The sequence below is a fragment of the Hypanus sabinus genome, chromosome 6 (assembly GCF_030144855.1).
Source record: "Hypanus sabinus isolate sHypSab1 chromosome 6, sHypSab1.hap1, whole genome shotgun sequence".
In the NCBI taxonomy this organism is placed as follows: Eukaryota; Metazoa; Chordata; class Chondrichthyes; order Myliobatiformes; family Dasyatidae; genus Hypanus; species Hypanus sabinus.
Window position 1 is genome coordinate 139,223,165 of NC_082711.1, and position 24,449 is coordinate 139,247,613.

General features: G+C 41.5%; 1 protein-coding gene across 7 annotated transcripts in view; it reads right to left on the reverse strand.

Moving 5' to 3' along the window:
• Window positions 1–24,449, reverse strand: part of gtf2ird1 (GTF2I repeat domain containing 1) — a 202,936-nt gene that overhangs the window by 52,902 nt on the left and 125,585 nt on the right. For all 7 annotated transcript variants that reach the window (XR_009512780.1, XM_059973054.1, XM_059973053.1 and 4 more), the window contains 8 exons: window positions 23,356–23,384; window positions 22,243–22,323; window positions 19,504–19,593; window positions 18,629–18,682; window positions 17,134–17,193; window positions 12,685–12,868; window positions 8,932–8,990; window positions 7,060–7,140 (listed from right to left, as the gene is read on the reverse strand). Coding sequence is in view for 6 of the 7 variants with exons in the window: in XM_059973054.1 (XP_059829037.1) it covers window positions 7,060–7,140; window positions 8,932–8,990; window positions 12,685–12,868; window positions 17,134–17,193; window positions 18,629–18,682; window positions 19,504–19,593; window positions 22,243–22,323; window positions 23,356–23,384 (638 nt within the window). In the remaining variant the exon portion in view is untranslated. The remainder of the gene's footprint in view (window positions 1–7,059; window positions 7,141–8,931; window positions 8,991–12,684; window positions 12,869–17,133; window positions 17,194–18,628; window positions 18,683–19,503; window positions 19,594–22,242; window positions 22,324–23,355; window positions 23,385–24,449) is intronic.

The following is a 24,449-nucleotide window of genomic DNA, read 5'->3' on the forward strand; positions in this document are numbered from 1 at the left end:
TTATTTTTTGATCCAGAGTGTCAGTTTGCCACAGATCCCACAGACTCCTTGTTAGGACCAGCCATCTATGTGGGATCCTGCTAACTGTGAACAGGAGATAGAGAGAAGCTACAGGGAATTAGTCACCCTGCGGCTGCAGGAGTTAGATAAGTGGGTGATGGTGAGGGAAGGGAAGAGCTCAGAGAGAGAGCACCCTGTGGCCATCCCCATCAGTAATCATTATCTCGTTTCGGATGCTGTTCAGGGAGGTGACCTGACAGATGATGACCACGGTGATCTGGTCTCTGGCACTGAGCCTGGTTCTGTGGTGCAGAAGGGAAAGAGGAAGATGAGGAATGTGGTACTGATAGGGGATTCCATATTGAGGGGAACAGCCTGATAGCGATACCCGCATGGTGTGTTGCCTCCCAGGTGCCAGGGTACAGGATGTCTCGGATCGGGTACAGAGTATTCTGAAGGGAGAGGGTGAACAGCCAATAGTCTTGGTACATGTTGGTACCAATGACATAGATAGAAAAAGGGAGGAGGTCCTGAAGAGAGATTTCTGGGAGTTAGGTAGGAAGCTGAAAAGCAGGACCTCTAGGGTAGGAATCTTAGGATTGCTGCCTGTGCCTTGCGCTAGCGAGTGCAAGAATAGCATGATCAAACATTTTAATGTGTGGCTGAGAGACTGGTGTAGGGGGCAGGGCTTCAGATTCCTGGATCATTGGGGTATCCTCTGGGGAGGTACAACCTGTACAAAAACAATGGGTTACACCTGAACCCGAAGGGTCCAATATCCTAGTGGACACATTTAATACAGCTGTTAAATAAGGTTTAAATTAATTTGGTAGGGGGGTGGGAACCGGAGCGATAGGGTTGAGGAAGGGGAGAACAGAAATAAATCAAAGATAGCATGCAACAGAGATTATAGAAAGAACAGGCAGGAGATGGGGCTTAATCACAGCCAGTGGGATAAGTTACAGGACAATAAAGGCATGGTGCAGTTAAAACAGAAAACAACAAATACTGGACTGAAAGTATTATACTTGAATGCACGCAGCATAAGGAATAAAATGGACAATCTTGAAATTCAGCTACAGATTGGCAAATATGACGTTGTGGCCATCTCTGAAACTTGGCTAAAGGTTGGCTGCCATTTGTGGCTGAATGTCCAATGATATACAGTGTATCAGAAAGATAGATTAGTAGGCAGAGGTGGGTGGTGTGGCTCTGTGTATAAAAAATAATATTAAATCATTAGAAAGAGATGACATAGGATCGGAAGGTGTAGAGTCTCTGTGGATTGAGTTAAGAAATAGCAAGGGTAAAAGGACCCTAATGGCAGTTGTATACAGGCCTCCAAACAGCAGCCAGGATGTGGATTACAAATTACAACAGGAGACAGAAAAGGCGTGTCAGAAAGGCAATGTCATGATAATCGTTGGGGATTTGAACATGAAAGTGGATTGGGAAAACCAGGCCAGTACTGGACCTCGAGAGAGAATTTGTAGAATGTCTAAGGCAGGGGTCGGCAACCCGCGGCTCCGGAGCCGCATGCGCCTCTTTCATCTCTGTGCTGCCTCTCCCTGTGGTTTGTTAGTTTTTGAAATGTAATTCAAAATTTGAAGATTATGGTGATCTTGTACAATCTAAAAACATTGTGGAGACCCCATTTCCTGGCACATCCGAACCGGCTCACAATTAGCCACCGTTCCGGCTAAGGGAGATAGCCTACGGGGGTTTGTGAGTACGTGTCTTTTGGAGCATCCGCGCCCATGGGGGGGCGGGTTGAGGGAGGCTTTAAAGCAAGGCTGTTTAGTTTGAATTAAGTTACCTTTGACTGCAGTGTCTTTATTTTAGCGCTGCGTGTAGCACACCGCTACAACGTGTTTTTTTATCGCTATTAATATACATCACCACTGCCAATGCCTGATACCCGCCAGTGCGCGCTTTCTTTTAATTCTTCGATCCAAGGTAGGCTAACTATGGAGTAACCTTCAACCCAACGTCTTTTTTTCGGAGTTCAAAATGTTTTTGTTGCATGCAGAAATGTAATTTCGTTTTCTCTGCAGGTGTTCATCAATTTCATAAATGCAACACTTTATAGTTTGTTTATACATAGCATAAAGGCAAAAAAAAACCGTTGTATGCAGTGTTATTTCATTTTAAATGTCAAACGGGTTTTGTGGCTCCCAGTGTTTTCTTTTCTGTGGGAAATGGGTCCATATTGGCTCTTTCAGTGGTAAACGTTGCCGACCCCTGGTCTAAGGGATGGCTTTTTAGAACAGCTTGTTGTTGAGCTCACTAGGGGATTGGCTGTGCTGGATTGGATGTTGTGCAATGATCCAGAAGTGATAAGACAGCTTAACGTTAAGGAACCCTGAGGGAACAGTGATCACAATATGTTTGATTTCACATTGAACTTTGAGAGGGAAAAAATAAAATCCAATGCGTCAGTATTTCAGTGGAATAAAGGAAATTACAATGACATGAGAGGGGAACTGACTGAAGTTGAATGGAAAGAGACTCTAGCAGCAAGGACAGCAGAGCAGCAATGGCTGTAGTTTCTGCGAAAAATGACGGAAGTGCAAGACAGATGTATTCCAAATAAATAAATATTTTCAAATGGAAGAAGGACACTACTGAGGCTATCAGTGAAGTCAGAGCCAAAGTAAAAGCAAAAGAGAGGGCATACAAGGAAGCCAGAGCTAGTGGGAAGATAGAGGATTGGGGAGCTTTTAAAAACTTGCAGGAAGGAAAAGATGAATTATGAGAGGAAGCTGGCGACTAATACCAAAGAAGATACTAAAAGCTTTTTTTAAGTATATAAAGGATAAAAGAGAGTTGAGGGTAGCTATGGGACCAATAGAAAATGATGCTGGAGATATTGTAATGAGAGACGCAGAGATAACAGAGGAACTGAATGCATATTTTGCATCAGTCTTCACAGTGGAAGACGTCTGCAGTATAATGGACATTCAAGAATGTCATGGAAGTGAAGTTTGTGCAGTAAAAATTACAACTGAGAAGGTGCTCAGGAAGCTTAATGGTCTGAGGGTGGATAAATCTCCTGGACCTGATGGAATACACCCTTGGGTTCTGAAGGAAGTAGCTGGAGAGATTGCAGAGACATTAACAATGATCTTTCAATTCTGGCATTGTACCAGATGACTGGAAAATTGCAAATGTTACTCCTCTATTTAAGAAGGGTGTGAGGCAGCAGAATGGAAATTATAGACCTGTTAGCCTGACATCAGTGGTTGGGAAGTTGTTGGAATTGATTGTTAGGGATGAGATTACTGAGAACCTGGAGGCACATGACAAGTTAGGCCAAAGCCAGCATGGTTTCCTGAAAGGAAAATCCTGCCTGACAAACCTACTGCAATTCTTTGAGGAAATTACAAGCAGGGTCAACAAAGGAGATGTAGTAGATGTGCTGTACTTGGATTTTCAGAAGGCCTTTGACAAGGTGTCACACATGAGGCTGCTTAATAAGATAAGAGACCATGGAATTACAGGAAAGTTACTAGTATGGTGGAGCATTGGCTGGTTGGCGGAAAACAGTGGGAATAAAGGAAACTTATTCTGGCTGACTGCCGGTTACCAGTGGAGTTCCACAGGGATTGGTGTTGGGACTGCTGTTTTTTTTACAATATATGTCAATGATTTGTACTACAGTATTAATGAATTTTTGGCTAAATTTGCTGAGATATAGGTGGAGGAGTGGGTAGTGAGGAGGAAACAGACAGCCTGCAGAGAGACTTAGATAGTTTAGGGGAATGGGCAAACAAGTAGCAAATGAAATACAATGTTGGAAAGTGTATGGTCATGCACTTTGGTGGAAGAATAAATGGGCAGACTATTATTTAGATGGGGAGAGAATTCAAAATGCAGAGATGCAAAGGGACTTGGGAGTCCTTGTGCAGGATACCTTAAAGGTTAATCTCCAGGTTGAGTCAGTGGTGAAGAAGGCAAATGCAATGTTGGCATTCTTTACTAGAGGTATAGAATATAAGAGCAGGGATGTGTTGTTGAGGCTCTATATGGCACTTGTGAGACCACACTTGGAGTATCATGTGCAGTTTTGGGCTCCTTATTTTAGAAAGGATATACTGACATTGGAGAGGGTTCAGAGAAGATTCACAAGAATGATTCCAGGAATGAAAGGGTTACTGTATAAGGAACGTCTGGCAGCTCTTGGGCTGTATTCCCCATAGTTCAGGAGAATGAGGGGGGATCTCATAGAAATATTCCAAATGTTAAAAGGCCTGAACAGATTAGATATGGCAAAGTTATTTCCCACGGTAGGGGAGTCTCGGTCAAGAGGGTGCGACTTCAGGATTGAAGAACGTCCATTTGAACTGAGATGCAGAGAAATTAGTCAGAGGGTGGTAAATCTGTGGAATTTGTTGCCGTGAGTGACTGTGGAGGACAAGTCATTGGGCGTATTTAAGGCAGAGATAGATAGGTTCTTGATTAGCCAGGGCATCAAAGGGTATGAGGTGAAGGCAGAGGAGTGGGGATGATTGGAAGAATTGGATCAGCCCATGATTGAATGGCAGAGCAGACTCAGTGGGCCAAATGGCCTACTTCTGCTCCTATATCTTATGGTCTATATGTCTTACTAATGTCTACGTAAACCTCATCAATTGCGTTGCCTTCAACAACATATCTTGGAAAATTAGACAAATAGGACATCCCAACCACAAAGCCATCTTGACTAACCCTAATCAATCCCACATTTCTATCTCACATCCTGTCCCTCAGTTTTTTTTCCAGTAACCTCCTGATCACTGACATAAAGATACATTTTTCAGTAACCTGGTTTATCTCTGCTACCTTGCTTGAATAAAGTAACCAGCATTGCTGCTCTCTAATCCTCTTCACCTCACCAGTGGCCAATGAAGATATAAAAATCTGTGACAGGGCCGCAATCATCTCTATACATTTAGCTGTATTACCAATAAATACCTTTCACTCAAGTCCAGTATTCTGTCCTAAATCACCATTGTAAATTCTACCCCCAGATCAACTCCTATTGGGAAGGATTACAACTGGATTGGTGAAGTATGTGGGCGACATGGATTTTGCAAGGGGCAAATGGTGTGGAGTGGAGATGGATGAACCTTTGGATAAAAATGACGGAGCTGTTGCTGGCACAAAGTAAGGAACCTTCTTGCTGACCAACCGATGTTCAGTTGGCTCATTTTCCTCACTAGCCCATCCACCCATCACACAAAAAGTGTAAATAAAAATAAGGAGTGTATGTAAAAGTTGAATTAAATAAGAAGTGCAAAATGAGACCCCCCCAAAAAAATGACTTAGTGTACTTGGAGTTCATTGTCCATTTAGAAATCTCATGGCATTTTGTAGTAGTGCAATATGTAATCAGATTTCTGAATGGACAATGAACCCATGTATACTAATTCATGGTCTTTTTTCTTGCTTTTTGCACTCTTATCTAATTTAAATTTTTTATATTTTCTTATTGTAATTTAGTTTTAAAATTTATTAAATATTGCAATGTACTGCAGCTGCAAAACAACTATTTCGTGACATATGACAGTGATATTAAACTTGACTCTGATTCTAGAGCATGCAAACCAACCATTGGAGTGTCTTTGACAAGACAAACTTCATAATAGTTACAGTCGGCCCTCCTTATCCACAGGGGATTGGTTCCAGGACCCCCCCCCCCCCCCCGCGGATATCAAAAAAACGCAGATGCTCAAGACCCTTATTTAACCAGTTTCAGTGCGGTGGACTTTAGGACCCGGCGGAGCTCTGAATCCGCAGTGTTTCTGTTCCATTGACGGAAAACAATCACAATCGAAAATAAAGTGGAAATAATAAAGCAATTGGAGATAGGTGAAACACCATCAATCATTGGAAAAGCGTTAGGCTACAGTTGGTCAATGATCGGAACAATTTTAAAGGATAAAGTGAGAAAGGCCCTGCCCTGATGAAAACTACTATTATTACTAAGCGACACAGTGGTTTAATTATTGAAATACACATTTCTTTAAGTGTTTTATATGCATAGAAAGGTAAAATATATACTATATACTAAGACAAATGTTTGACTAACTGACGCTAAATAATACTGGATGTACTGTACCTGTTCTGACTTACTTAGTAAGAGAACCTTCGGTTGTTTTTGGATCTTGATCCACAGTAACCTATGCACATCCTCCAGTATACATCTCTAGATTACTTATAATACCCAATACAATGTAAATACCCAATACAATGTAAATACTATGTAAATAGTTGACAAGAAAATACCCAATACAATGTAAATACTATGTAAATAGTTGACAAGAAAAAAAGTCTGTACACGCTCAAACAACAAGTGCTGGAGAGAGAACTTCCAGGTTTTCCCGATCCATGGTTGGTTGAATCCGCGCATGTGGAACCTGCGGTTAAGGAGATGCCAAATGTACTGTATGTCACAATATAAAGCCGTTCTCTTGAGTTATCTACACCACCTTTTCCCAGCTATGTGCCCTCAAACTTTACATTTGAAGAATTATGTTTTTAATTGCAGAGCCACAGAAATCACTTATTTTACATGACGGGGAAAATGTGATCTAGGGTAGAAGAGAATCAATCTACCTGCTTTGTACTTTGTTCTACAATATTCTAAATTAATGTTTCTACAAAAGTATCACTGCATTTATCTTGGGGTCTTGTTTGCAGCTATTAAATCATTTTAACTCAATTCCTAAAAGATTATTTGTTCTATTTAGTTAGAAGCACAAGTGGCACATCTGCCGAGGGAGACTGACTGATTGAATTCCCATGTATGAACAAGTAGAGCAGATGGAGTTCTCTCAAAAAGTACCTTTGCTGTGTAACCTGCCATTCACTGGGGCAAAGCTACAGAGCTGAATTTTGAGATTTATTCATTTTGACTATTCATTTTGACTCCATTTGCCTTCTTTCCTATTGTGGTAAGCATCTCAGATGGAAACCCCATATACCTCATACACTGCCCATACAGTTGTTAGTTATACCATAGCTCAGACAATAAGAGCTACTGCCTTGCAGTTCTGGATGCCAAGGTTCAATTCTGACCTTCAGTGTTGTCCGTGTGGAGTTTGCATGTTCTCCCTGTGACTGCATGGATTTCCTCCGGGGGTTCCAGTTTCCTCCCACCTATCAAAAAAAGGTGTAGTTGGCAGATTAATCAACCATTGAAAATTGCTTCCAGTGTATAGGTGAGTGGGTGAATGGGAGCAGGGGGAGAGGGGAGATGGAGTTAATGGGAATATGGGGAGAATAAAGAAGGGTTTGGATAGAAATTGTGCTTAATGCTCAGTGTGGAGTTAGTGGGCTGAAGAGCTTGTATCAATGACCCTACACCTATTCCTGTACACTTCTTATAATTCACAGTCATCCAACAACATCTTTGTGCAAAGTGGTGTTAATTGAGCAGCACCCAAGAACCAAGCTCTCATTTATTTGTCACACAAAGTCATGTGGTCTCACCCTACCAGAGATATACCCTTGTTCTACCCCTCCTCTCTTCTACCTTCTCACATCCATCCAGGATCTTAAACAGTCCTTCCAGGTGCCACAACACTTCACCTGTGAGTCTGTTGGGGTCAGTGGTAGTGTTTGGTGCTCCAGGTGTGGTCTCCTGTATATAGGTTAGACCCGACGTAGACTGGGAGGCCGCTTCACTGAGCATCTACGCTCCATCTGCCAGAACAAGCAGGACCTCCCAGTGGCCACCCATTTTAATTCCACTTCCCATTCTCATTTTGATATGTACATCCCTGGCCACCTCCACTGTCATGATGAGGCCACACTTAGGTTGGAGGAACGATACCGTTTGGGTAGCCTCCAAACTCATGGCATGAATATCGATTTCTCAAATTTCCAGTAGTGCTGCCCAACCCACCCCTTTCTTCTCCATTTCCCATCCCCCTTCCCTCTCTCACCTCATCTCACAAATCAACTTCCCAGCTCTTTAATTCATCCCTCCCCCTTCGGGTTTCACCTATCACCTGGCGGTTCTCTCCTTCCCTCCGCCCCCGCACACTTTTTAAATCTATTCCTCAGCTTTTCTTCTCCAGTCCTGCCAAAGGGTTTTGCCCCGAAACGTTGACTATTTTTTTCCATAGATGCTGCCTGGCCTGCTGAGTTCCTCTGGCATTTTGTGTGGTGCTCTACCTTCTATGCTACCTAAAACTAATGCTTCTTTCTCTCTTTCAGTTCTATGAAAGATCTTGTACCTAAACCATTAACAGTTTTTCTTACAGTATTGTGATTTCCCTAGAAGCCTGGTTACTGGGGCTTTACATGGCAGCTCGCTGGACAGAAGCTGCCTGCTGTATTTCCTTCAACAGTTACATTAATCTTTCAGAGTATTTAGTGTATGGGATGCCCTGAGATCATGTTTATTTTCGGATATATGCTTCTATGGATAGGACATAATCTTTATATGGAATGGAGTTGAGACTAAAAGGTCCTTTTTCTGTGCCGTTTGATTATTACAAGGCAGAGGGATCTGCAGATGATCACACTGCATTATAAATTGCTGTACATGGCACTGACAGCTTCATCCACATAGTCCCCCTTTTGATCCTCCCCAAAGTCATTACGAGTTTTTGATGTCAACCCTTGAAGGTTGAGATTGTTTCAAAGAGCAGAGAGGCAGTTGACATCTCACTTTGGCTGAAGTGAAGGCCAGATATCATTTGTAAATTCCTGGAGACTGGGGCAGTTTTAAGAAGTGCTATATAAATACAAATAGTTGTTACTGTAGGCACAAGCAGTCAGCACCAGAACAGTGTGAAGCTGTGGACATGTGGAGGAAGGAAATAAGCAAGGAAGTGGACTGTCACTATTATTAACCAAACTTTTATCTCCTTGAGTTTGGGGGATGGGGTGTGAGTTAGAACCTGATGTCTCACATCATGATGGACATCACATTTTCCTTACCTCCTGAACTGGTTCTTTCCTTGCACGTGTCTTGCACCTCACTGAGCAGCAGTTGCGGCCTGTGAGTGTAATATTAATGTGTTAATTCGGAACTTAACTTACATCTAATAAAACCAATGTCTTTCTTAAAATGCAAGGAAAGGAAAATAGGCACTAAAATTAGAACCAACACCAAATCCGCAATTATCAAATACATTGTGAAACTCGGACACCTTTGGATGAATTGTATGATTTAAAAGGTGTTGAAGGCAGTACAGCATCTACAGACAGCTACCTGCTGGCCTCAAAAGCAGCAGGGGATTCAGCTGAACCTTGCCACTTTACCCATCTGTAGAAATTGCTTCTGCAGATAAAACATTTTTGACCACAAGTCCATCGAATGGTGGTCTGCATGGGCTGTTCTTCAGAAGAACAAGACAGTGAATCCTGTGGGAGAGTTCCCAAGTGGACTTCCAAAGTAATTTGGCAGAATGTTTTATCGCCAGAGCTCAAGAACGAGCACCGAGACTGGGGTGGAGAGAAGCACCCCCAGCTCCCCCAGCAAGTCCTCCCTAGATATTTAAAGTCTCAATCCTGCTGCATGCTGCCCTTGTTGATGGCTACGGTGCAGAAGAATTCCTTGTCCATCTCCATGTGGACTGTGCATTTGCCAGGAAGAGCTGGAAAAAGATGCAGTGGTCCTTGCTGAGGTTTGTTGCTGTGAAACAGCACTCTGTGCTCCATTTGCAAGGATGCATCGAGGCAAATATTGATTACTGCAGGAAAATCGTCTACTTAGTGAAATATGCACCTTGGTCTGCCTGAAACCTTTTGGCCTTCCACTGCCCAGAGATGCCCAAATGCAAATGCTACCAACTGGCACATTCCAATGAGTACACTACATGCTGATGGATGCACTGAAGCTTTGTGCAACCACCACAAAGATTCAATGGGGAAGGACCACAGTCCATGGTCCTGCTGCCACTGGATCTGAATGGTCTGGGTTTCTCAAACTCTTCACATGTGCATGTGTACTACTCAAAGAGGAAACATGTGTGACATTGACACATTGATGGAGAAGGTACTGGATCAGGTACAGTGGAAGGTGTGTATTTATGTACATGTGTATCTGTTCTTTTGAGAAGAAATACCCAGCAACACGAGGGACTCACTTGCTGACATAGAGATGGAACTTACTGCTGAACCAGGGACTGATCTATCATCACTTTCCTGCAACTCTTGTTGAATTGACCTTATTTTTTACATCCTTCACATACATGAGGAGTAAAAATCTTTACGTTATGTCTCTGTCTAAAAGTGCTATGTGCAATCATAGTAATTTATAATAAATAGAACAGTCAATGTCAATAGAACACTCAAATCAGCGTGAGTTAATCAATCTGATGGCTTGGTGGAAAAGTTTGTAAATTCATGGCTGTGTATTCAACAGGAGGATACCATTCAGTGACCCAAGTTCAAACCTGACCTTGAGTGTTATGCATGTGGAGTTTGCATATGGTCCCCATGGTGACTGGGTTTCAACCAGGTGCTCCAGTTCCTTCTGCCTCCCAGAAATGTGTGGGTCTGTAGGTTTGAATTTTAAATTAGTGTTGAAAGTTAAAGGATTGAGATAGGGCGTTGATAGGCATGCAAGGGAGGACAGGCTACAGTGAAATGGTAGGATTGGGACGATGGCGTTGTTCTGTTGGGTGCTGGCATGGAGCTGATGGGCCACATGACCTTACTCAATGAGGTAATAATTGAATCACAGTCTGTAAGGCTCTTTTTGATTCAACCTCATCTTGCATATTATTAAAATAATGATAAGTGCAAAATGTAACAGATAATTTGCATAATCTCCAGAAGGAATCCAGCATAGACACAGTTACCCTTCCCTTTAACCTTCAGTCATTCTAAAGAGAAGTTTTACTCTAAGCCTTTCTGGCTTACTCTTAGAACATTAGAAATAGGAGCAGGAGTAGGCTAGCTGACCTGTCGAGCCTTCTCTGCCATTCAATAAGATCATGGCTGATCTGGCCATGGACTCATCTCCACCTACCTGCCTTTTCCCCATAACCCTCAATTCCCCTACTCTGCAAAAATCTATCCAGCCTTCTCTTAAATATACTTATTGAGGTAGCCTCATTGAGCAGAGAATCCCACAACTATCAGCTATTCCCTTTCTCATGGCACTGTCCCATTAAACCTCAGGAGAGGCTTTTTTTTAAACCTCTTCCCACCATCTACAGGACAGATAGTCCATTCAAGAGAAGCATTTCTTCCAAATTATTATACTGCATTTATGATTTGGTCTCCTCCAAGGACACCAAGGGTGGAATAGTGACTGCTTTCCAGAACACCTATGCTTTGTCTGCAAGAGAAACTTTGAGCTTCCAGTCCTCAATTCTACCTGTCTGACTTCAACCTCCTACACTGCTTCACTTCAAGGAATAGCATCACATCTTCTGCCTGGGTTTTGCAGCCACTGGGGCTTGATATTAAATTTAACAATTCTCAGATAACACACTTCGTTTTCCTTTAATTTAGGCCATGAATGAGACTCAACATTTGTGTTTTAATTTGTTTCTGTTTTTCCCTTAACTACTTTGGTCTACACCCCATCACAGACATTCTCCTATTTGCTGGTTTGATTCTTTTTATTAAGGAAGGACATTGATAGCTAAATTCATAGGCTTGAAATCATGAACTAATACTTATCCTTTTCTCATCAATGCACTGTAGCAGTCCAGTGCTGAATTCAACAGTTTCAGACCCTTGATCAGTCTCTCTAGGCAGCGGGGCTCAGGCCTGAGAGTGAGGAACGACCCAAGGTTTGCACAATTTAAGCACCAGGCCAGATTGAAGAGGTCAATGTGTCGGGGCTGGAGGCAAGGGATGTTCAGTCAGTTGCTCAGTGAGATTTACTCATCTCTGCACTGAGCTGAGGCTGTGGCCTGCAACTAACTCTCTTTCATGAACTTCAGTTCAGAATGCTATTTGCTTACTTTCATTGTTTGCACAATTTGCTTTTTCCTCTGCATATTGGGTGTTTGACGGTCTTCTTTTGTTTTAACAGGTTCTACCCGTTTCTTTGTTTTATTTTATGGCTGCCTGTCAGGAGATGAATCTCAAGGTTGTATAAAGTATACAAATTTGATAATAAATGTACTTTGAACAGCTGGAGTGCAGTCATGTGTGCAAGGGTGTTTGCTGGTGCTGCACTGGGAATATTCTGCCAGTTCACTGCCTTTCATGCAAAGGAATGCACTATCTTCTGCTCTTCTAGCTGACTTGTGGCCTGATGGAGGTTGTTTTGCCGAAGTTGCCAGCTCCCCATCTCTTGTTTCAACTGTTCACACCCTCCCTGCATTTCATATGCTCTATTTATCCAGTTCGTTTCATCCTGCCTCTCTTTTCTTCTGTTAGTTAACCTCTTCCAGCCAATCACACAACAACTAGCATTAGGGTTTCTTCGTGACTCCTCCTTCTTTTCCTCATTCTGCTCCTCTCAATGTTTTCATGTAATTCATTATTTCTTTCTGTTGGAGGGAAATTGCTTGCAACATTAATTGTTTCTCTTCAAGTCTCTCCCACAAACATTTCAACAACTGCTTCTAGCATTTTAATTCATTATTTCCAGTTTTATAGCCTTTTTGTGTATCTCTCAGGTTCTCCCTGGATGAGTGAGTTTGCCAAGCAATATTGTTAGGGATTCTTGTTCCCTTATGACCTGCTTGAGGTTCATTAGCACGAGTTATTTCCAAGGTGTCTTACCTTTTGATGATAAACCGAATGTTCTCACTCACTTCCAAAATCTTCTGAAGTTTGGAAATTCCAAAGCAGTTGGGTGCCCTGAATGAAATACCATCCGGCAATCCATCAACAAAGAAATCTTCAGGATGGGACTGGAATTTCATATATGGGACTTTCACTGGATCAGAGAATCCCATTGCTTCAGCTGAAACAAACAGTAGATTGAAGAGCATCAATAGGGTGAATTGTACAAATCTGCACAGGAATGTTTGTGTGTGGACTCAGGGGTGGCGACCTGTGGCAAGTGCAAAATATTTTATTGGCGTGCAGCATGCAGTGCTGCCACTCAATTATTTAACTCTATTAAAAAGATACTTAATGATCACCTTTACTGTCAAATGAAGCAGCGAATTATATTTTACAGCCTGAGAGCTTTCGCAGGAAAAGTCTCCTGCTGGCTCGGTGGCAGCTAGACAGTTGCAAGAACATGTGATGTTACATGATACGTTTTGAAATCCTCACAAAACTGGTGTACACATCAGCATTTGGATTGTAAATGATCGGGCCGGTTGGCATTGGCTTCACTCTGCTGATATTTTTTTCTTCTGTTATTTGTGAGTGTGCACTGGATATCCAACAACAATCACAGGAGTAGACTTAATGATGAAACTAGTGCTACATGCATAGGTCTCAAAACAATAAAGTACAACCTGAATATAAAATATTTGTCATCGTTAGTACAGCAAGGAAAGTCTCAATGGGTTAAAGTGTGATTATTTTTCTTCCCTTGACCTTTTATGAATTTACACCAAAGCTTATAATTTCATGTTCACATTTCTGTTATCAATAACAATGCTATTTAGCAATGATGTTAGTTTTGAATTCTCTTTTGAAAAGATTATTAAAAATTTTTGAACAAGTTTTCAAAAATGATTCATTATTACAATCTGTCTCTGTTATACTTTTATTTCTATTTTATAAATAACACTGGACAACAAAGATTTTGGACTACTGCTCATGAAAATCACCATGCAATTTCCCTATCATGCATCATTTTTAAAATAAAAAAAAATCTGCTCTATTTTTTATATTCAATTCCTAATTCAAGGCAGAATAACGGATGCCAAGATTAAGGAAAGCATTTTTGTTGGTCCACAAATCAAACAGGTCATCAATCACAGGCAATTCAAAGAACTTCTAGTGGGACCTGAGAAAGCATTCAAGGATGTTGTTGAAAATTTTCTTGGCAACTACAGAGCACCAAACTACGTGCAGCTGTTTGACAACATGCTTCAAGCAGACAAAACCATGAAGTGCAACATGTGACATTTTCTGCACTTCCATTTTGACTTCTTCCCCACAAATCTTGGTGCTGTCAATGATGAGCATGGTGAAAGGTTTCACCAGGGCATTGGGTCATTGAGAACAGTATCAGGGCATCTACAATTCATCAATGCTGGCTGATTATTGTTGTACACTTAAGCAAGAAGATTTAAGATGGCATTACCAAAGATGTGTGACAGCTTACTGGTAGTTCGAAGGCAAAGGAATTCAATTAAAAACATTACTAATAACACTTTATTTTGAGGTGATTTGTGGTGAGCTATGAAGAGATGAATGAAGGCAAAGAAAGTTTGCGAGATGTGCTCTGCTAGTGTGCTGCAAAATCGATGCACTTAAGAGTTGGAGCCATGTTTGTTGGAGTGGCTGATTTGGAGGGAAGAAAAAAGGACAGAGGAATTCCGATGCCCGTCCAGCTGCGAGGGAGGATTGCTCCAAGTGCTGAGCCGATTTGGAGAGGTTGAGAATGGCTTCTTCGGCAGCAAAATCCAGGTCCAAAGCGAATCGCTAGCTGGAGAGTTTAGGGCGAAGAGCGGTTCGCCCACAGTGAGGACCAGGTCCTAATGTGAGGTACAATCCACTGTTTGGACAATCTAAATGCTGGCCCACATAGACTGGAAAGTCAGGGTTTCCAGAGCTGAGCGAGGTTGGATCGCTCTGGGTGCCAAACCGATTTGGAGAGGACAAGAATGGCTTCTTTGGCAGGGAAATTTAAGCCCAGAGCTGGGCCTGGGTCCTTGTGTGAGGTGCAATCCACTGTTTGGCCAATTTACATGCTGGCCCAGATAGACTGGGGGCCCCTCTCTCTGCAACGCTAAGGCTGTGAGACTGTCCTGGCCACTGTGCTTCATGTCTGTGAACTGCAGCAATTTGCCCCACTAATATAATGAACTGAATATGGAGGCTTTGGGCCTACTCTGGGGATTTGGCTCTAAGGGCTCAATTTGGTTTGAAATGCTGTTGTTGTTGCTTGCTTCTATTGTTCACATGAATTGTTTTTCTTTGTACACATTGGGGGTTGGTCTTAATTTTTTTAAAAATTGGATTATTTCAGGTTCCTTGCTTTGCACCTGCCTGTAAGAAAGTAAGTCTCAAGGTTGGATAATTTATACGTTCTTTGATAATTAATGTATTTTGAAAGCTTTGAGAAGCCTCAGACACTGAGTATAAACAAAAGTCGTCAAGAAAAATATTTTTGCCTTAGTTATACTATTGCAGAGCATCAGCACTGCTAAGCAACTAAATTATTATATTCAATAAAAGTTAACTTCTTGTTTCTCCAAGTTCCTACGTGATACAAGTAGTTTGAAATCATATTTGCGTTCAACTTCAAGTGGTCTATCATAACCATAAAAAGGAAGCAACAGCTTCAGAAACATTTGTTGTCCAATACAGATAAATAAGCAATTTGACTCATCCATTGTTACTAATTCATCAACCAATGATACTCTCTGCTCAAAATCACTCTGGCATGCACGAAAATATTTTTAGAAGATTATCGCCTGTTTGGGCACATGCCCTCAAGAAGGTTCACCACCCCTGTGTGAGATGATACCTTTGACAACATCTACAGAAGCTGCTGCCTCGAGAAGGTGAACTATCATCAACATTCCCCACCATCTGGGTCATGCCCTCTTCTCACTACTATCACGAAGTAGGAGGCACAGAGACCTGAAGTCCCACATCACAAGGATCAGGAACAGCTAGTTCACTATAGCCATCAGATTCTTGAACTGACCCGCATAGCCCAAAGACTGAAATGAAATTAAGCCAACAACGAAACACTATGGATCACCACTTGGACTGGTCTTGCATTGTGTCTTTGATACTTATTTTGCACTAAGATTTCATTTTTGCAAATTCCCTTTTTTCCCCATTCTGCTGTATAATTTTATGCACAATTCATATTCTGTGTGTGGCCTATACCGAAGTTTCTGGGTTGCAAGTTTCCCATGTCTCACTGCACTTGTGCACAATAACCTCGACCGCATTTGAACCGGTTCACTGCTGCTGCTCGGAGCATCACAATCTGCAGACACACTGAAGGCCCTCTGACCACTGTCCTATTGTTTGACTAACATCTAACGAAGGGTGGAGCTGAAATTCCCCGATGGCAAAAAGGAAGATTGAAGTAGCCTTTCCAAACTACATTTTCAGCTCAAACTAGCAATAAAATCAAGCCTATGGATAGGTTCCTGCTGATAAGATGATCAACACAACACATAAACAGTGACAGATGGATAAGAATCTTCTGGTGTATTCGATATGCTTCAATCAATCCTCATTTGATAAACAAGAACAGGAACAAAGTGGAAATAGAAGACATGGTTATCAGTTCAAAGGCTGTCAACAGTTGAAGTGATAAAAAACCACAGTATAGGACATAGTCATTTGTGAGCTTGATTGTGATACCTTTAGTATTGTGGCAAGGTTAGAAACCAGATTAGAAGCAGTCAGACATAGAGCTGAGTGTAAAATAGATGTGGGACATGACAACATGTTTGGATAAATAAGGGAAATGTAAGTGGTAATTTGCACGGTGAATTCAGACATTTCTCTCTGATTACCTCCACCTGATGGGAATTCCATAATAACTCAAATCCAGCACTGTCTCTCAGTCAAATTTTACAGGACTTTTTACTTCACATGAGCTCAGAAATGTCCTAATGTTCTGTCATATGGCTCTCACTGGACAATTTTCTAGATTTTCTCCAGAATTGCTGGAAATTTACAGAGGTTACCAAGGCTTTGGTGAGCTGACAGACAGTCTTGTCAACAATTTCCATTCCAAAGACAGGGCAGTGATGTCATCATCTGTTCCAGAGGCATCACAGTGATACAATTACCTTCCATTCTAGTACAGTCATAATGTTTCTTTAAGGCTATGTTCACATTAGACCGGATAATTTTGAAAATGCCGGTTTCACGTAAAAACGATAGGCGTCCACACTAGGCATTTTTAAAAATATCTCTGTCCACATTGAAATGGATATTTTGGCGAATCTCCTCCTACTGCGCATGCGCAGGAGACATCTACCGAAAAACTGCACACAATGTTAGAGTGTGTGTGTGTGTGCATGTGAGAGTGTATGTGTGTGAGATAAATATTCTAATTCATTATCAACTCACCGTACTTTCTGTTGAAAAGATTCTCCACTTGTTTCCTCAGTTGTACAATCTTCCACTCTTCTGAAAGGAAACAGCATCAGGAGTAGAGTCACGTGGTCACTGATAAGCATCATATGACAATACACAATGATCCCGCTGACTATTATAAAGACTTTTACCCAGGGACTTTAGTACTAGTCAAAATCACCATGGAAAAGTTAACTATCAAATACCCCTCCTTACCTTTCACTAAATGCCCACTGATCTTCCACTTTTATCCCACTTACTTCTTCCTAGTTATCAATTGAGGAACTCAGCCCTCTATGGGAACACAAAGCTGAGTGGAGAGCTCAGTGCAATGCTGATGGAATACAATCCTCTAAGCATTTCCAATGTTGTAGATGAAACTGATCCCTTCAGCCCTCTTTGGTTACTTTCAGAATAATCCCACAGAATTATTCTAAAAATGAAAGTGGCTTCCTATTAACGTGACAAATGTTTCTCCCTCAAGCAACATCAACAAGACCTTTGGCCACTGCCTCATTGCTGTATGTGGGCAACATTCATTTCAAGGTCACAAAAAAAGAAATACAAAAATCAATATTTTTTCTTTCTAATGCCTGGTACTCATTGATAGATCCTCACCTCATTAGATCCTCTTCCTGATATCTTTCATTAATGACTTTGAAAGTTTCCTTCCTCCAATCCATTCAATGATCCTTCATTGAGATTGTACAAGACTTCGGTGAGGCCCGATTTGTATTGTGTGCAGTTTTGGTCACCTACCTACAGGAAAACCTACCTAAGGTTCAAGGAGTTCAGAGAAAATTGACAAGGATGTTGCCGGGACTGGAGGATGTTCCTTGTAAGGAAAGATTGAACAGGTTAGCACTTTATTCCTTGGAATGTAGAAGACTTGAGAGGAGATTTGATAGAGGTATACAAAATTATGAGGGATATAGATAGGATAAATGCAAGCAGGTTTTTTTCCACTGAAGTTGAGTGGGTCTACAACTAGAGTTCAGAGGTAAGATTAATAAGTTTAAAAACTTAGGAGAAACACGAGAAGAAATTTTTTTCACTTAGAGGGTGATGAAAGCGTGGAACGAGCTGCCAGTGCAAGTGGTATACACGAGCTTGATTTCAACAACTGAGAGAAGTTTGGAAAGGTACATGAATGGTAGGAGTATGGAAGGCTATGGTCCCGAAGCAGTTCAATGGGAGTCTGCAACTTAAATAGTTCAGTATGGGCTAGATGGGCTGAATGGCCTGTTTCTGTGCTGTACTTTTCTATGACTCTTTAATATCCATGGGTAGATCCCTTCCCACAATTTGGGTCAACTAGGCCCCCCCGGTAAAACTGGTCCATGGCACATTCACTTCATTCTCAGCTACCAGTCAATTGAATTCTCTAACGTTATTGTGCTGCTATCCCCATATAGAATCATAAAGGTCACTTTGAGGGCTTTGTACCACCTGCCGTTTTTTTTTGTACATTTGACAGCAAACCACTGACCTTCCATCACCACATGTTGGTCCTTGTGGTTAGAAACGTCATCCTGTACAGAATCTAAGGACGGGAGGGGTTAGGGAGGGAGAAAAGCAGCACACCATTTTACTTTGTTGGTAATATTTAGCAGTACACATTCAAGTCAAGAGTAAACATTAACAATGATCAGTTTGAGCAGAGCTCAGTCTATGCAGTACATGTACTCATGTAAAGATGCACAGGACTCTCACACAAAACGAGTGGTAGCACTGGGGCAGTGTGTGCGGGGAGCTCCTCTCTATTCATTCAGACTTCCTCTTTGGCTTCAGATTTCTCGATAAAGCACAACTAACACGTCCAGAACAACTCAATGGTTCTGTACACTGACACCACTTCACAGGGTGACAATTTATTACCGTGCACGTTGCCTCCTGTGTGTGAACATGCAAGGCACTTACCCCTCTCTACTCTTAAACCGACAACCGCCCTGGCTGTGCTGGGAACTCGATGTGTACTCTAGCCCTCACCACTTCTTAGTAAACCTCATTCCCCTGCTGATGCTCCCACAGCACGGAATCATCCCATCGGTCAGTGTAGAGGGGCTATATAGGGGCAATAGGCTGGGTTGGGGGGGGGGAGCAGTGGGACAGCTTCGTGCTGTGATCTGAGGCTTGGACAGCACACAGAGTGTGGACTACTGCTGGGGTCAAACAGTACCTGCTGCACACATTCGCATACGGACTGGACCCTGATGGATGCGATGGAAGTTGGTATGTTCCCTCACATGGCTTTCCTGCACCTCCTCAACTGTGGTCATCAGTCATCAGGAAGGGTCAGAGGTGGATAGGGGTTACATATCATCAATTTCTCTACTGCATGACCAAGTTATGAAGAACACGTACCAGAGGGAGATCCCACCAGGATGTCAGGCTCATCACTGCTTGACTTATCTGAGAGATTTTCACTGAGATCATCCAAGGATGTATTTGCATCTGTCAGATGAAGAGAGTCAGTGAATTAGTGAGAGGGAAAAGGCCCTTCCCAAATGGTGATCTTTCACCTTTGGTCACATGGATGCCCAGGAACGTTTAATCCCCTCCCCCCAGCACTGTTCACTCCAAGCATTTCAATTTGTATGGTATCAGATCTAGGGCAAAAATTAAAGCTTCACACTTGCTGAGTAACTGCGTCACTGGCCCTGATCCAGGAGAAACTGGGGAGCATTGTGCCACCACAAGATATAAGAGCAGAATTAGACCAATCGGCCCATCATGTCTGTTCAGTCATGGCTGATTTATCTTTCCCTCTCAACCACATTCTCCTGCCTTCTCCCCATAACCTTTGACGCTCTATTAATCAAGAACCTATCAACATACCCAATGAATTGACCACCACATCCATCTGTACTAATGAATTTCACAGATTCTCCACCCTCTGGCTAATTGAATTCCTTCACATCTCTGTTCCAAAGGGACATTCTTCTATTCTAAGGCTGTGCCATTTGGTCTTAGACTTTCCACTATTGAAAACATTCGCTCCACCTCCACTCTATTTCAATTTTTGGTAGGTTTCAATGAGATCCGCCCTCATTCTTCTAAACTTCAGTGAGTACAGGCCCAAAGCCATCAAATACTTTTTACGTGTTAACCCTTTCATATTCATAGGCCAGGATCATTCACATAAATCTCCTCTGGACCCTCTAAAATGTTAGCATATCCTTCCCTAGGATTTAGGGCCTAAAACTGCTTATAATACCTCAAACGTGATCTGATCAACACCTTATAAAGCCTCAGCATTACATTCTTGCTTTTAGATTCTAATCCTCTCAAAATGAATTCCAATACTGCAGTTGCCTTCCTTACTAGCAACTCTGCAAGTTAATCTCCAGGGAATCCTGCACTAGAACTCCCAAGTTCTTGTGTACCTACTATTTCTAAATTTGCTTATTGTTTTGCAAATAGCCTATTATTTCTATCAAAGGACATGGCCCTACACTTCCCTAAGCTGCATCCCATCTGCCACTTCTTTACCCATTCTCCAAATCTGTCCAAGTCCTTTTGCAGACTTCCTGCTTCTTCAACACTACCTGCTCCTCCAACTATCTATCATCCGCACACTAGGCCACAAAGCCATTAATTCTGCCACTTTCCAACACTCCTTAGGGACCAGACAAAGATATTCTGCAGTTGAGTAAAGCTGGGCCCAATCTGATACTGCTACAGTATTTTCCCATGGACAGTTACAGAATTACAAATTCCTGTGTGGCAGGAATAAACGTGGGATTTCTCTTTAATAGTAGCAGCCTTTATGCTGCTGCTCTGCTATTATCGTGTAAAAAACAGAGAGCCTGTGGGCAGGGCTCTGGTATAGCTCAGAGAGAGATTCACATTCAGTTAGGTATTTATAGAATATGATTGGCACAGTGGCTTTGAGAGCAAAATGGAAAGTTATAGATGTTCAATCCAGAATCCTGGACTGATGTCCAACGATATGTTCAAATCCTATGACAGTTGGGATAAACAAGCCAGTTAAAATAAATAAGAAAAGCTGTATGATGATAATGCCCATGCAAAGTTAGAAGACTCTTGTAAAAATTAAACTGGTTCCCTAGGGAAGCAGATCTTCCATTTTTACCAATCCAGCTATATGGAACTCAAATGCAATTAACTCTTTTTGTTTCTACAAAACCCAGCAAATACCAGTTTTGCTAATAATGACCAAATAAAACTTTGGCCCGTGCTGGGTCCCGACTCAACTTTCCACCGAGATATTTTCTCTTGCCTTTTTTTTTGCTTATAGCTAGTTTAAACTCTTCTCCATAATTGATTCTGGTTGGTTATTCCATGAGGTAAAACTCCATGAAATGAAATCTTTCTCAAAGAAAGATTAAGCCTTGTTGGTACTGATTTGGTATCTTGGTGGAAGTAGTCACAGCTGATTTACCTTATGCTTCTTTCACAAACAAAGATGTTTTGATGGAAAATTTTCCATCTTTGTACATAAACCTCAGGTAAAAGCAATGCTGCTAGTGTCAATCACCTGAGCTGGAATTTGAGCCCAGCTTCCCTAGTTCAACTAAGGGAAATCTTTAAATTTATCAAATGCTTTGATGGTTAAAAACAAAGAAGGTTGCCTAGGTTTTGGTGTTCACAGATGACACAAAAACCTAGGGAACCTTGGCTGTATTTAATTATCAAAGCTTTTGATAAATTTATTATCTCCCTTAGCTTAAATAGGTTCAAAGTCTTGGTATACTTTATACAACCTTGACTTCTTTTTCAAGATCTGGACACACTATTCTAATTGCAATCATTTAACATTCTGCTTCCCCAGCATTTGGTGATATGTGCATGAGATAGCCGGCTTGTCCAAGCATCTTTCATCTTTTCATCAATGCTTTTTGAGTCAATGGTTTTGAAAGCAGGAAGGAACATAAGAGGGGAGAGGACAAGAACAAAGCCAGAAATGTGGGTGATACAACTGTTAAAGGTGCAGGAATCTGGTTAATGTCACAGAGTCTCCCCCTCACTTTTACAAGATTATTCCAGTGTAAAATCAAAACAACTATTTTTTAATATTTCACCATCTACAGTGTACTCAATAATTTACAACCAATGAGCCCAGAACTACATTCTTTTTACCTTGAACAGTGATTTGAATTATTTCCGCATCTTCTGGCTCTGTTTTTACTTTTTTCAAAGTTGATAGATCAAGGGAAGTGCCTGCAAATAGAGAGAATGATGAAGCAGTTCTCATTCAGAGAAGAATCAATGATCTACTAAGTCTCTACAAATTGGGGACAGGGTTCACATTAAAGAGATCGGCCTTGAAGAGATAGATGGTGCAGGATTCTATCCTGCATCATGAGGTGTCTTCCTGATCGCAGTTTCATCTCACTGTTTGACCCCAACTGGGAGGATGCATTAAGGCAGGGAGCCCAAGGGAGGGAGAAAAAATTCAAGAAATGAATAGTTAGCTTCCTACATGTCTACTAGTTGCCTACGGACACAGTGGATTAGGAGAGAATGTTGTAGATAAAACTTGGAACATCATTTCTCTCAGTCACATACAGCATTGAAACAGACTCTTGGCTCAATTTATCCAGCATGAACATGACCAGTGACGTTACTGTCATAAACACAAGAAAATCTGCAGATGCCGGAAATCCAAAGCAAAACACACAAAATGCTGGAGGAACTCAGCAGGCCAGGCAGCATCTATGGAAAAGAATAAACAGTCAACGTTTCAGGCCAAGAACCTTCATTAGGACTGATGAAGAGTGATGTTACTATATCCAATTCCCTGTTCATTATTAATGCACCTGAAAATGAAGTTAAGAGTTGGCCATTCGTAGAACATCAGCAACAGTAACTTACTGGCTAAGATCACTAAAAGTATTAATTATTTAGAAAACAACTTAAAATAAAGCAGAGTGCACAATTTTGTCATCTATCTACTTTGAATATGAGAAAAAGCCTTATAAAATAAAGGAGGTCCTTTCCGATTTCACGAATCAAGACACCACCACAAATATATAGCAAGTGTCTGTGGAGAAACTGAGTGGGACTTTGTTGGATGTAAACCCAGCACTAAAGCCTTTATGTACTTTCTGAGCCCCAGAATCCTCAGTACACAATCAAAGGAATAAAGCAGTCTGGAATACAATAAGTTAGAGGTGGGGAAGCTGTACAACAGGTGGATAGGGCATGCAACTTTCAAAGTAGCTGTAGTTCAGAAATCAAACACTGCCTCACCTGTTTCACTTTCTTTTATCTTCATAGACCTGATAGGAGAAGGAAACATTTCAAAATTTAGTACTTTATAATGCAGGGTAGAATAAAGATTTGAAAGAGTAAATGAACAGTATCTGTATTTAGTGTTGATAGACAACTGCTGGAAGTATTCAATAGTGATGGCAAACAACGATTTGCAGCTGTGTAAATCAGGTAATTTTGTTACATAATATTAATTTGTTATGTCACTTCAAGAGTATTGGCTCAACCAGCCACTCTGCCAAGCTCAACTGCACAAGAAGTTACAGTTGGGTATGGGGATAGCAACCCCATCCCATAAAAGCCAAGAGCTACAGAAATGTCAACAGAAGCTCCAAAGTCCTCGACTCTTGGAGAGGAAGGACCTTCGATGGGCTACTCCTTGAAAAACTGAAAGACTGGCCCAGGACAGAAGAGTCAAGCTAGCTGCTAGTAGAAAACATCCACTGCCTTCTCTTCATCCACTTTCCTTGTAACCTCCTTGGAAAAACTCTAATAAATTTGTTAAACATGACCTACCACGCACAAAGCCGTGTTGACTCTCCCTAATAAGTCCCTGTCTATCTAAATACTTGAAGGTCCTATCTCTTAGTACTCCTTCCAATAATTTACCTACTACCGACGTCAAACTTACTGGCCTATAATTTCCTGGATTACTTTTAGAGGCTTTTTTGAACAACGGAACAACATGAGCTATCCTCCAATCCTCCAGCACCTCACACATAGATACCGACATTTTAAACATTTGCCAGGGCCCCTGCAATTTCAACACTAGTCTCCTTCAAGGTCTGAGGGAATACCCTGTCAGGTACTGGGGATCTATCTACTCTGATTTGCCTCAAGATAGCAAGCACCTCCTCCTCTTCAATCTGTATAGATTCCATGACCCCACTGTTGTTTGCCTTATTTCCATTGACTCCATGTCAGTTTCCTTAGTAAATATAGATGCAAAAAACCCATTTAAGATCTCCCCCATTTCTTTTGGTTCCATACATAGCCGACCACTCTGAGCTTCAAGAGGACTAATTTTATCCCTTACTATCCTTTTGTCCTTAATATACCTGTAGAAACTCTTT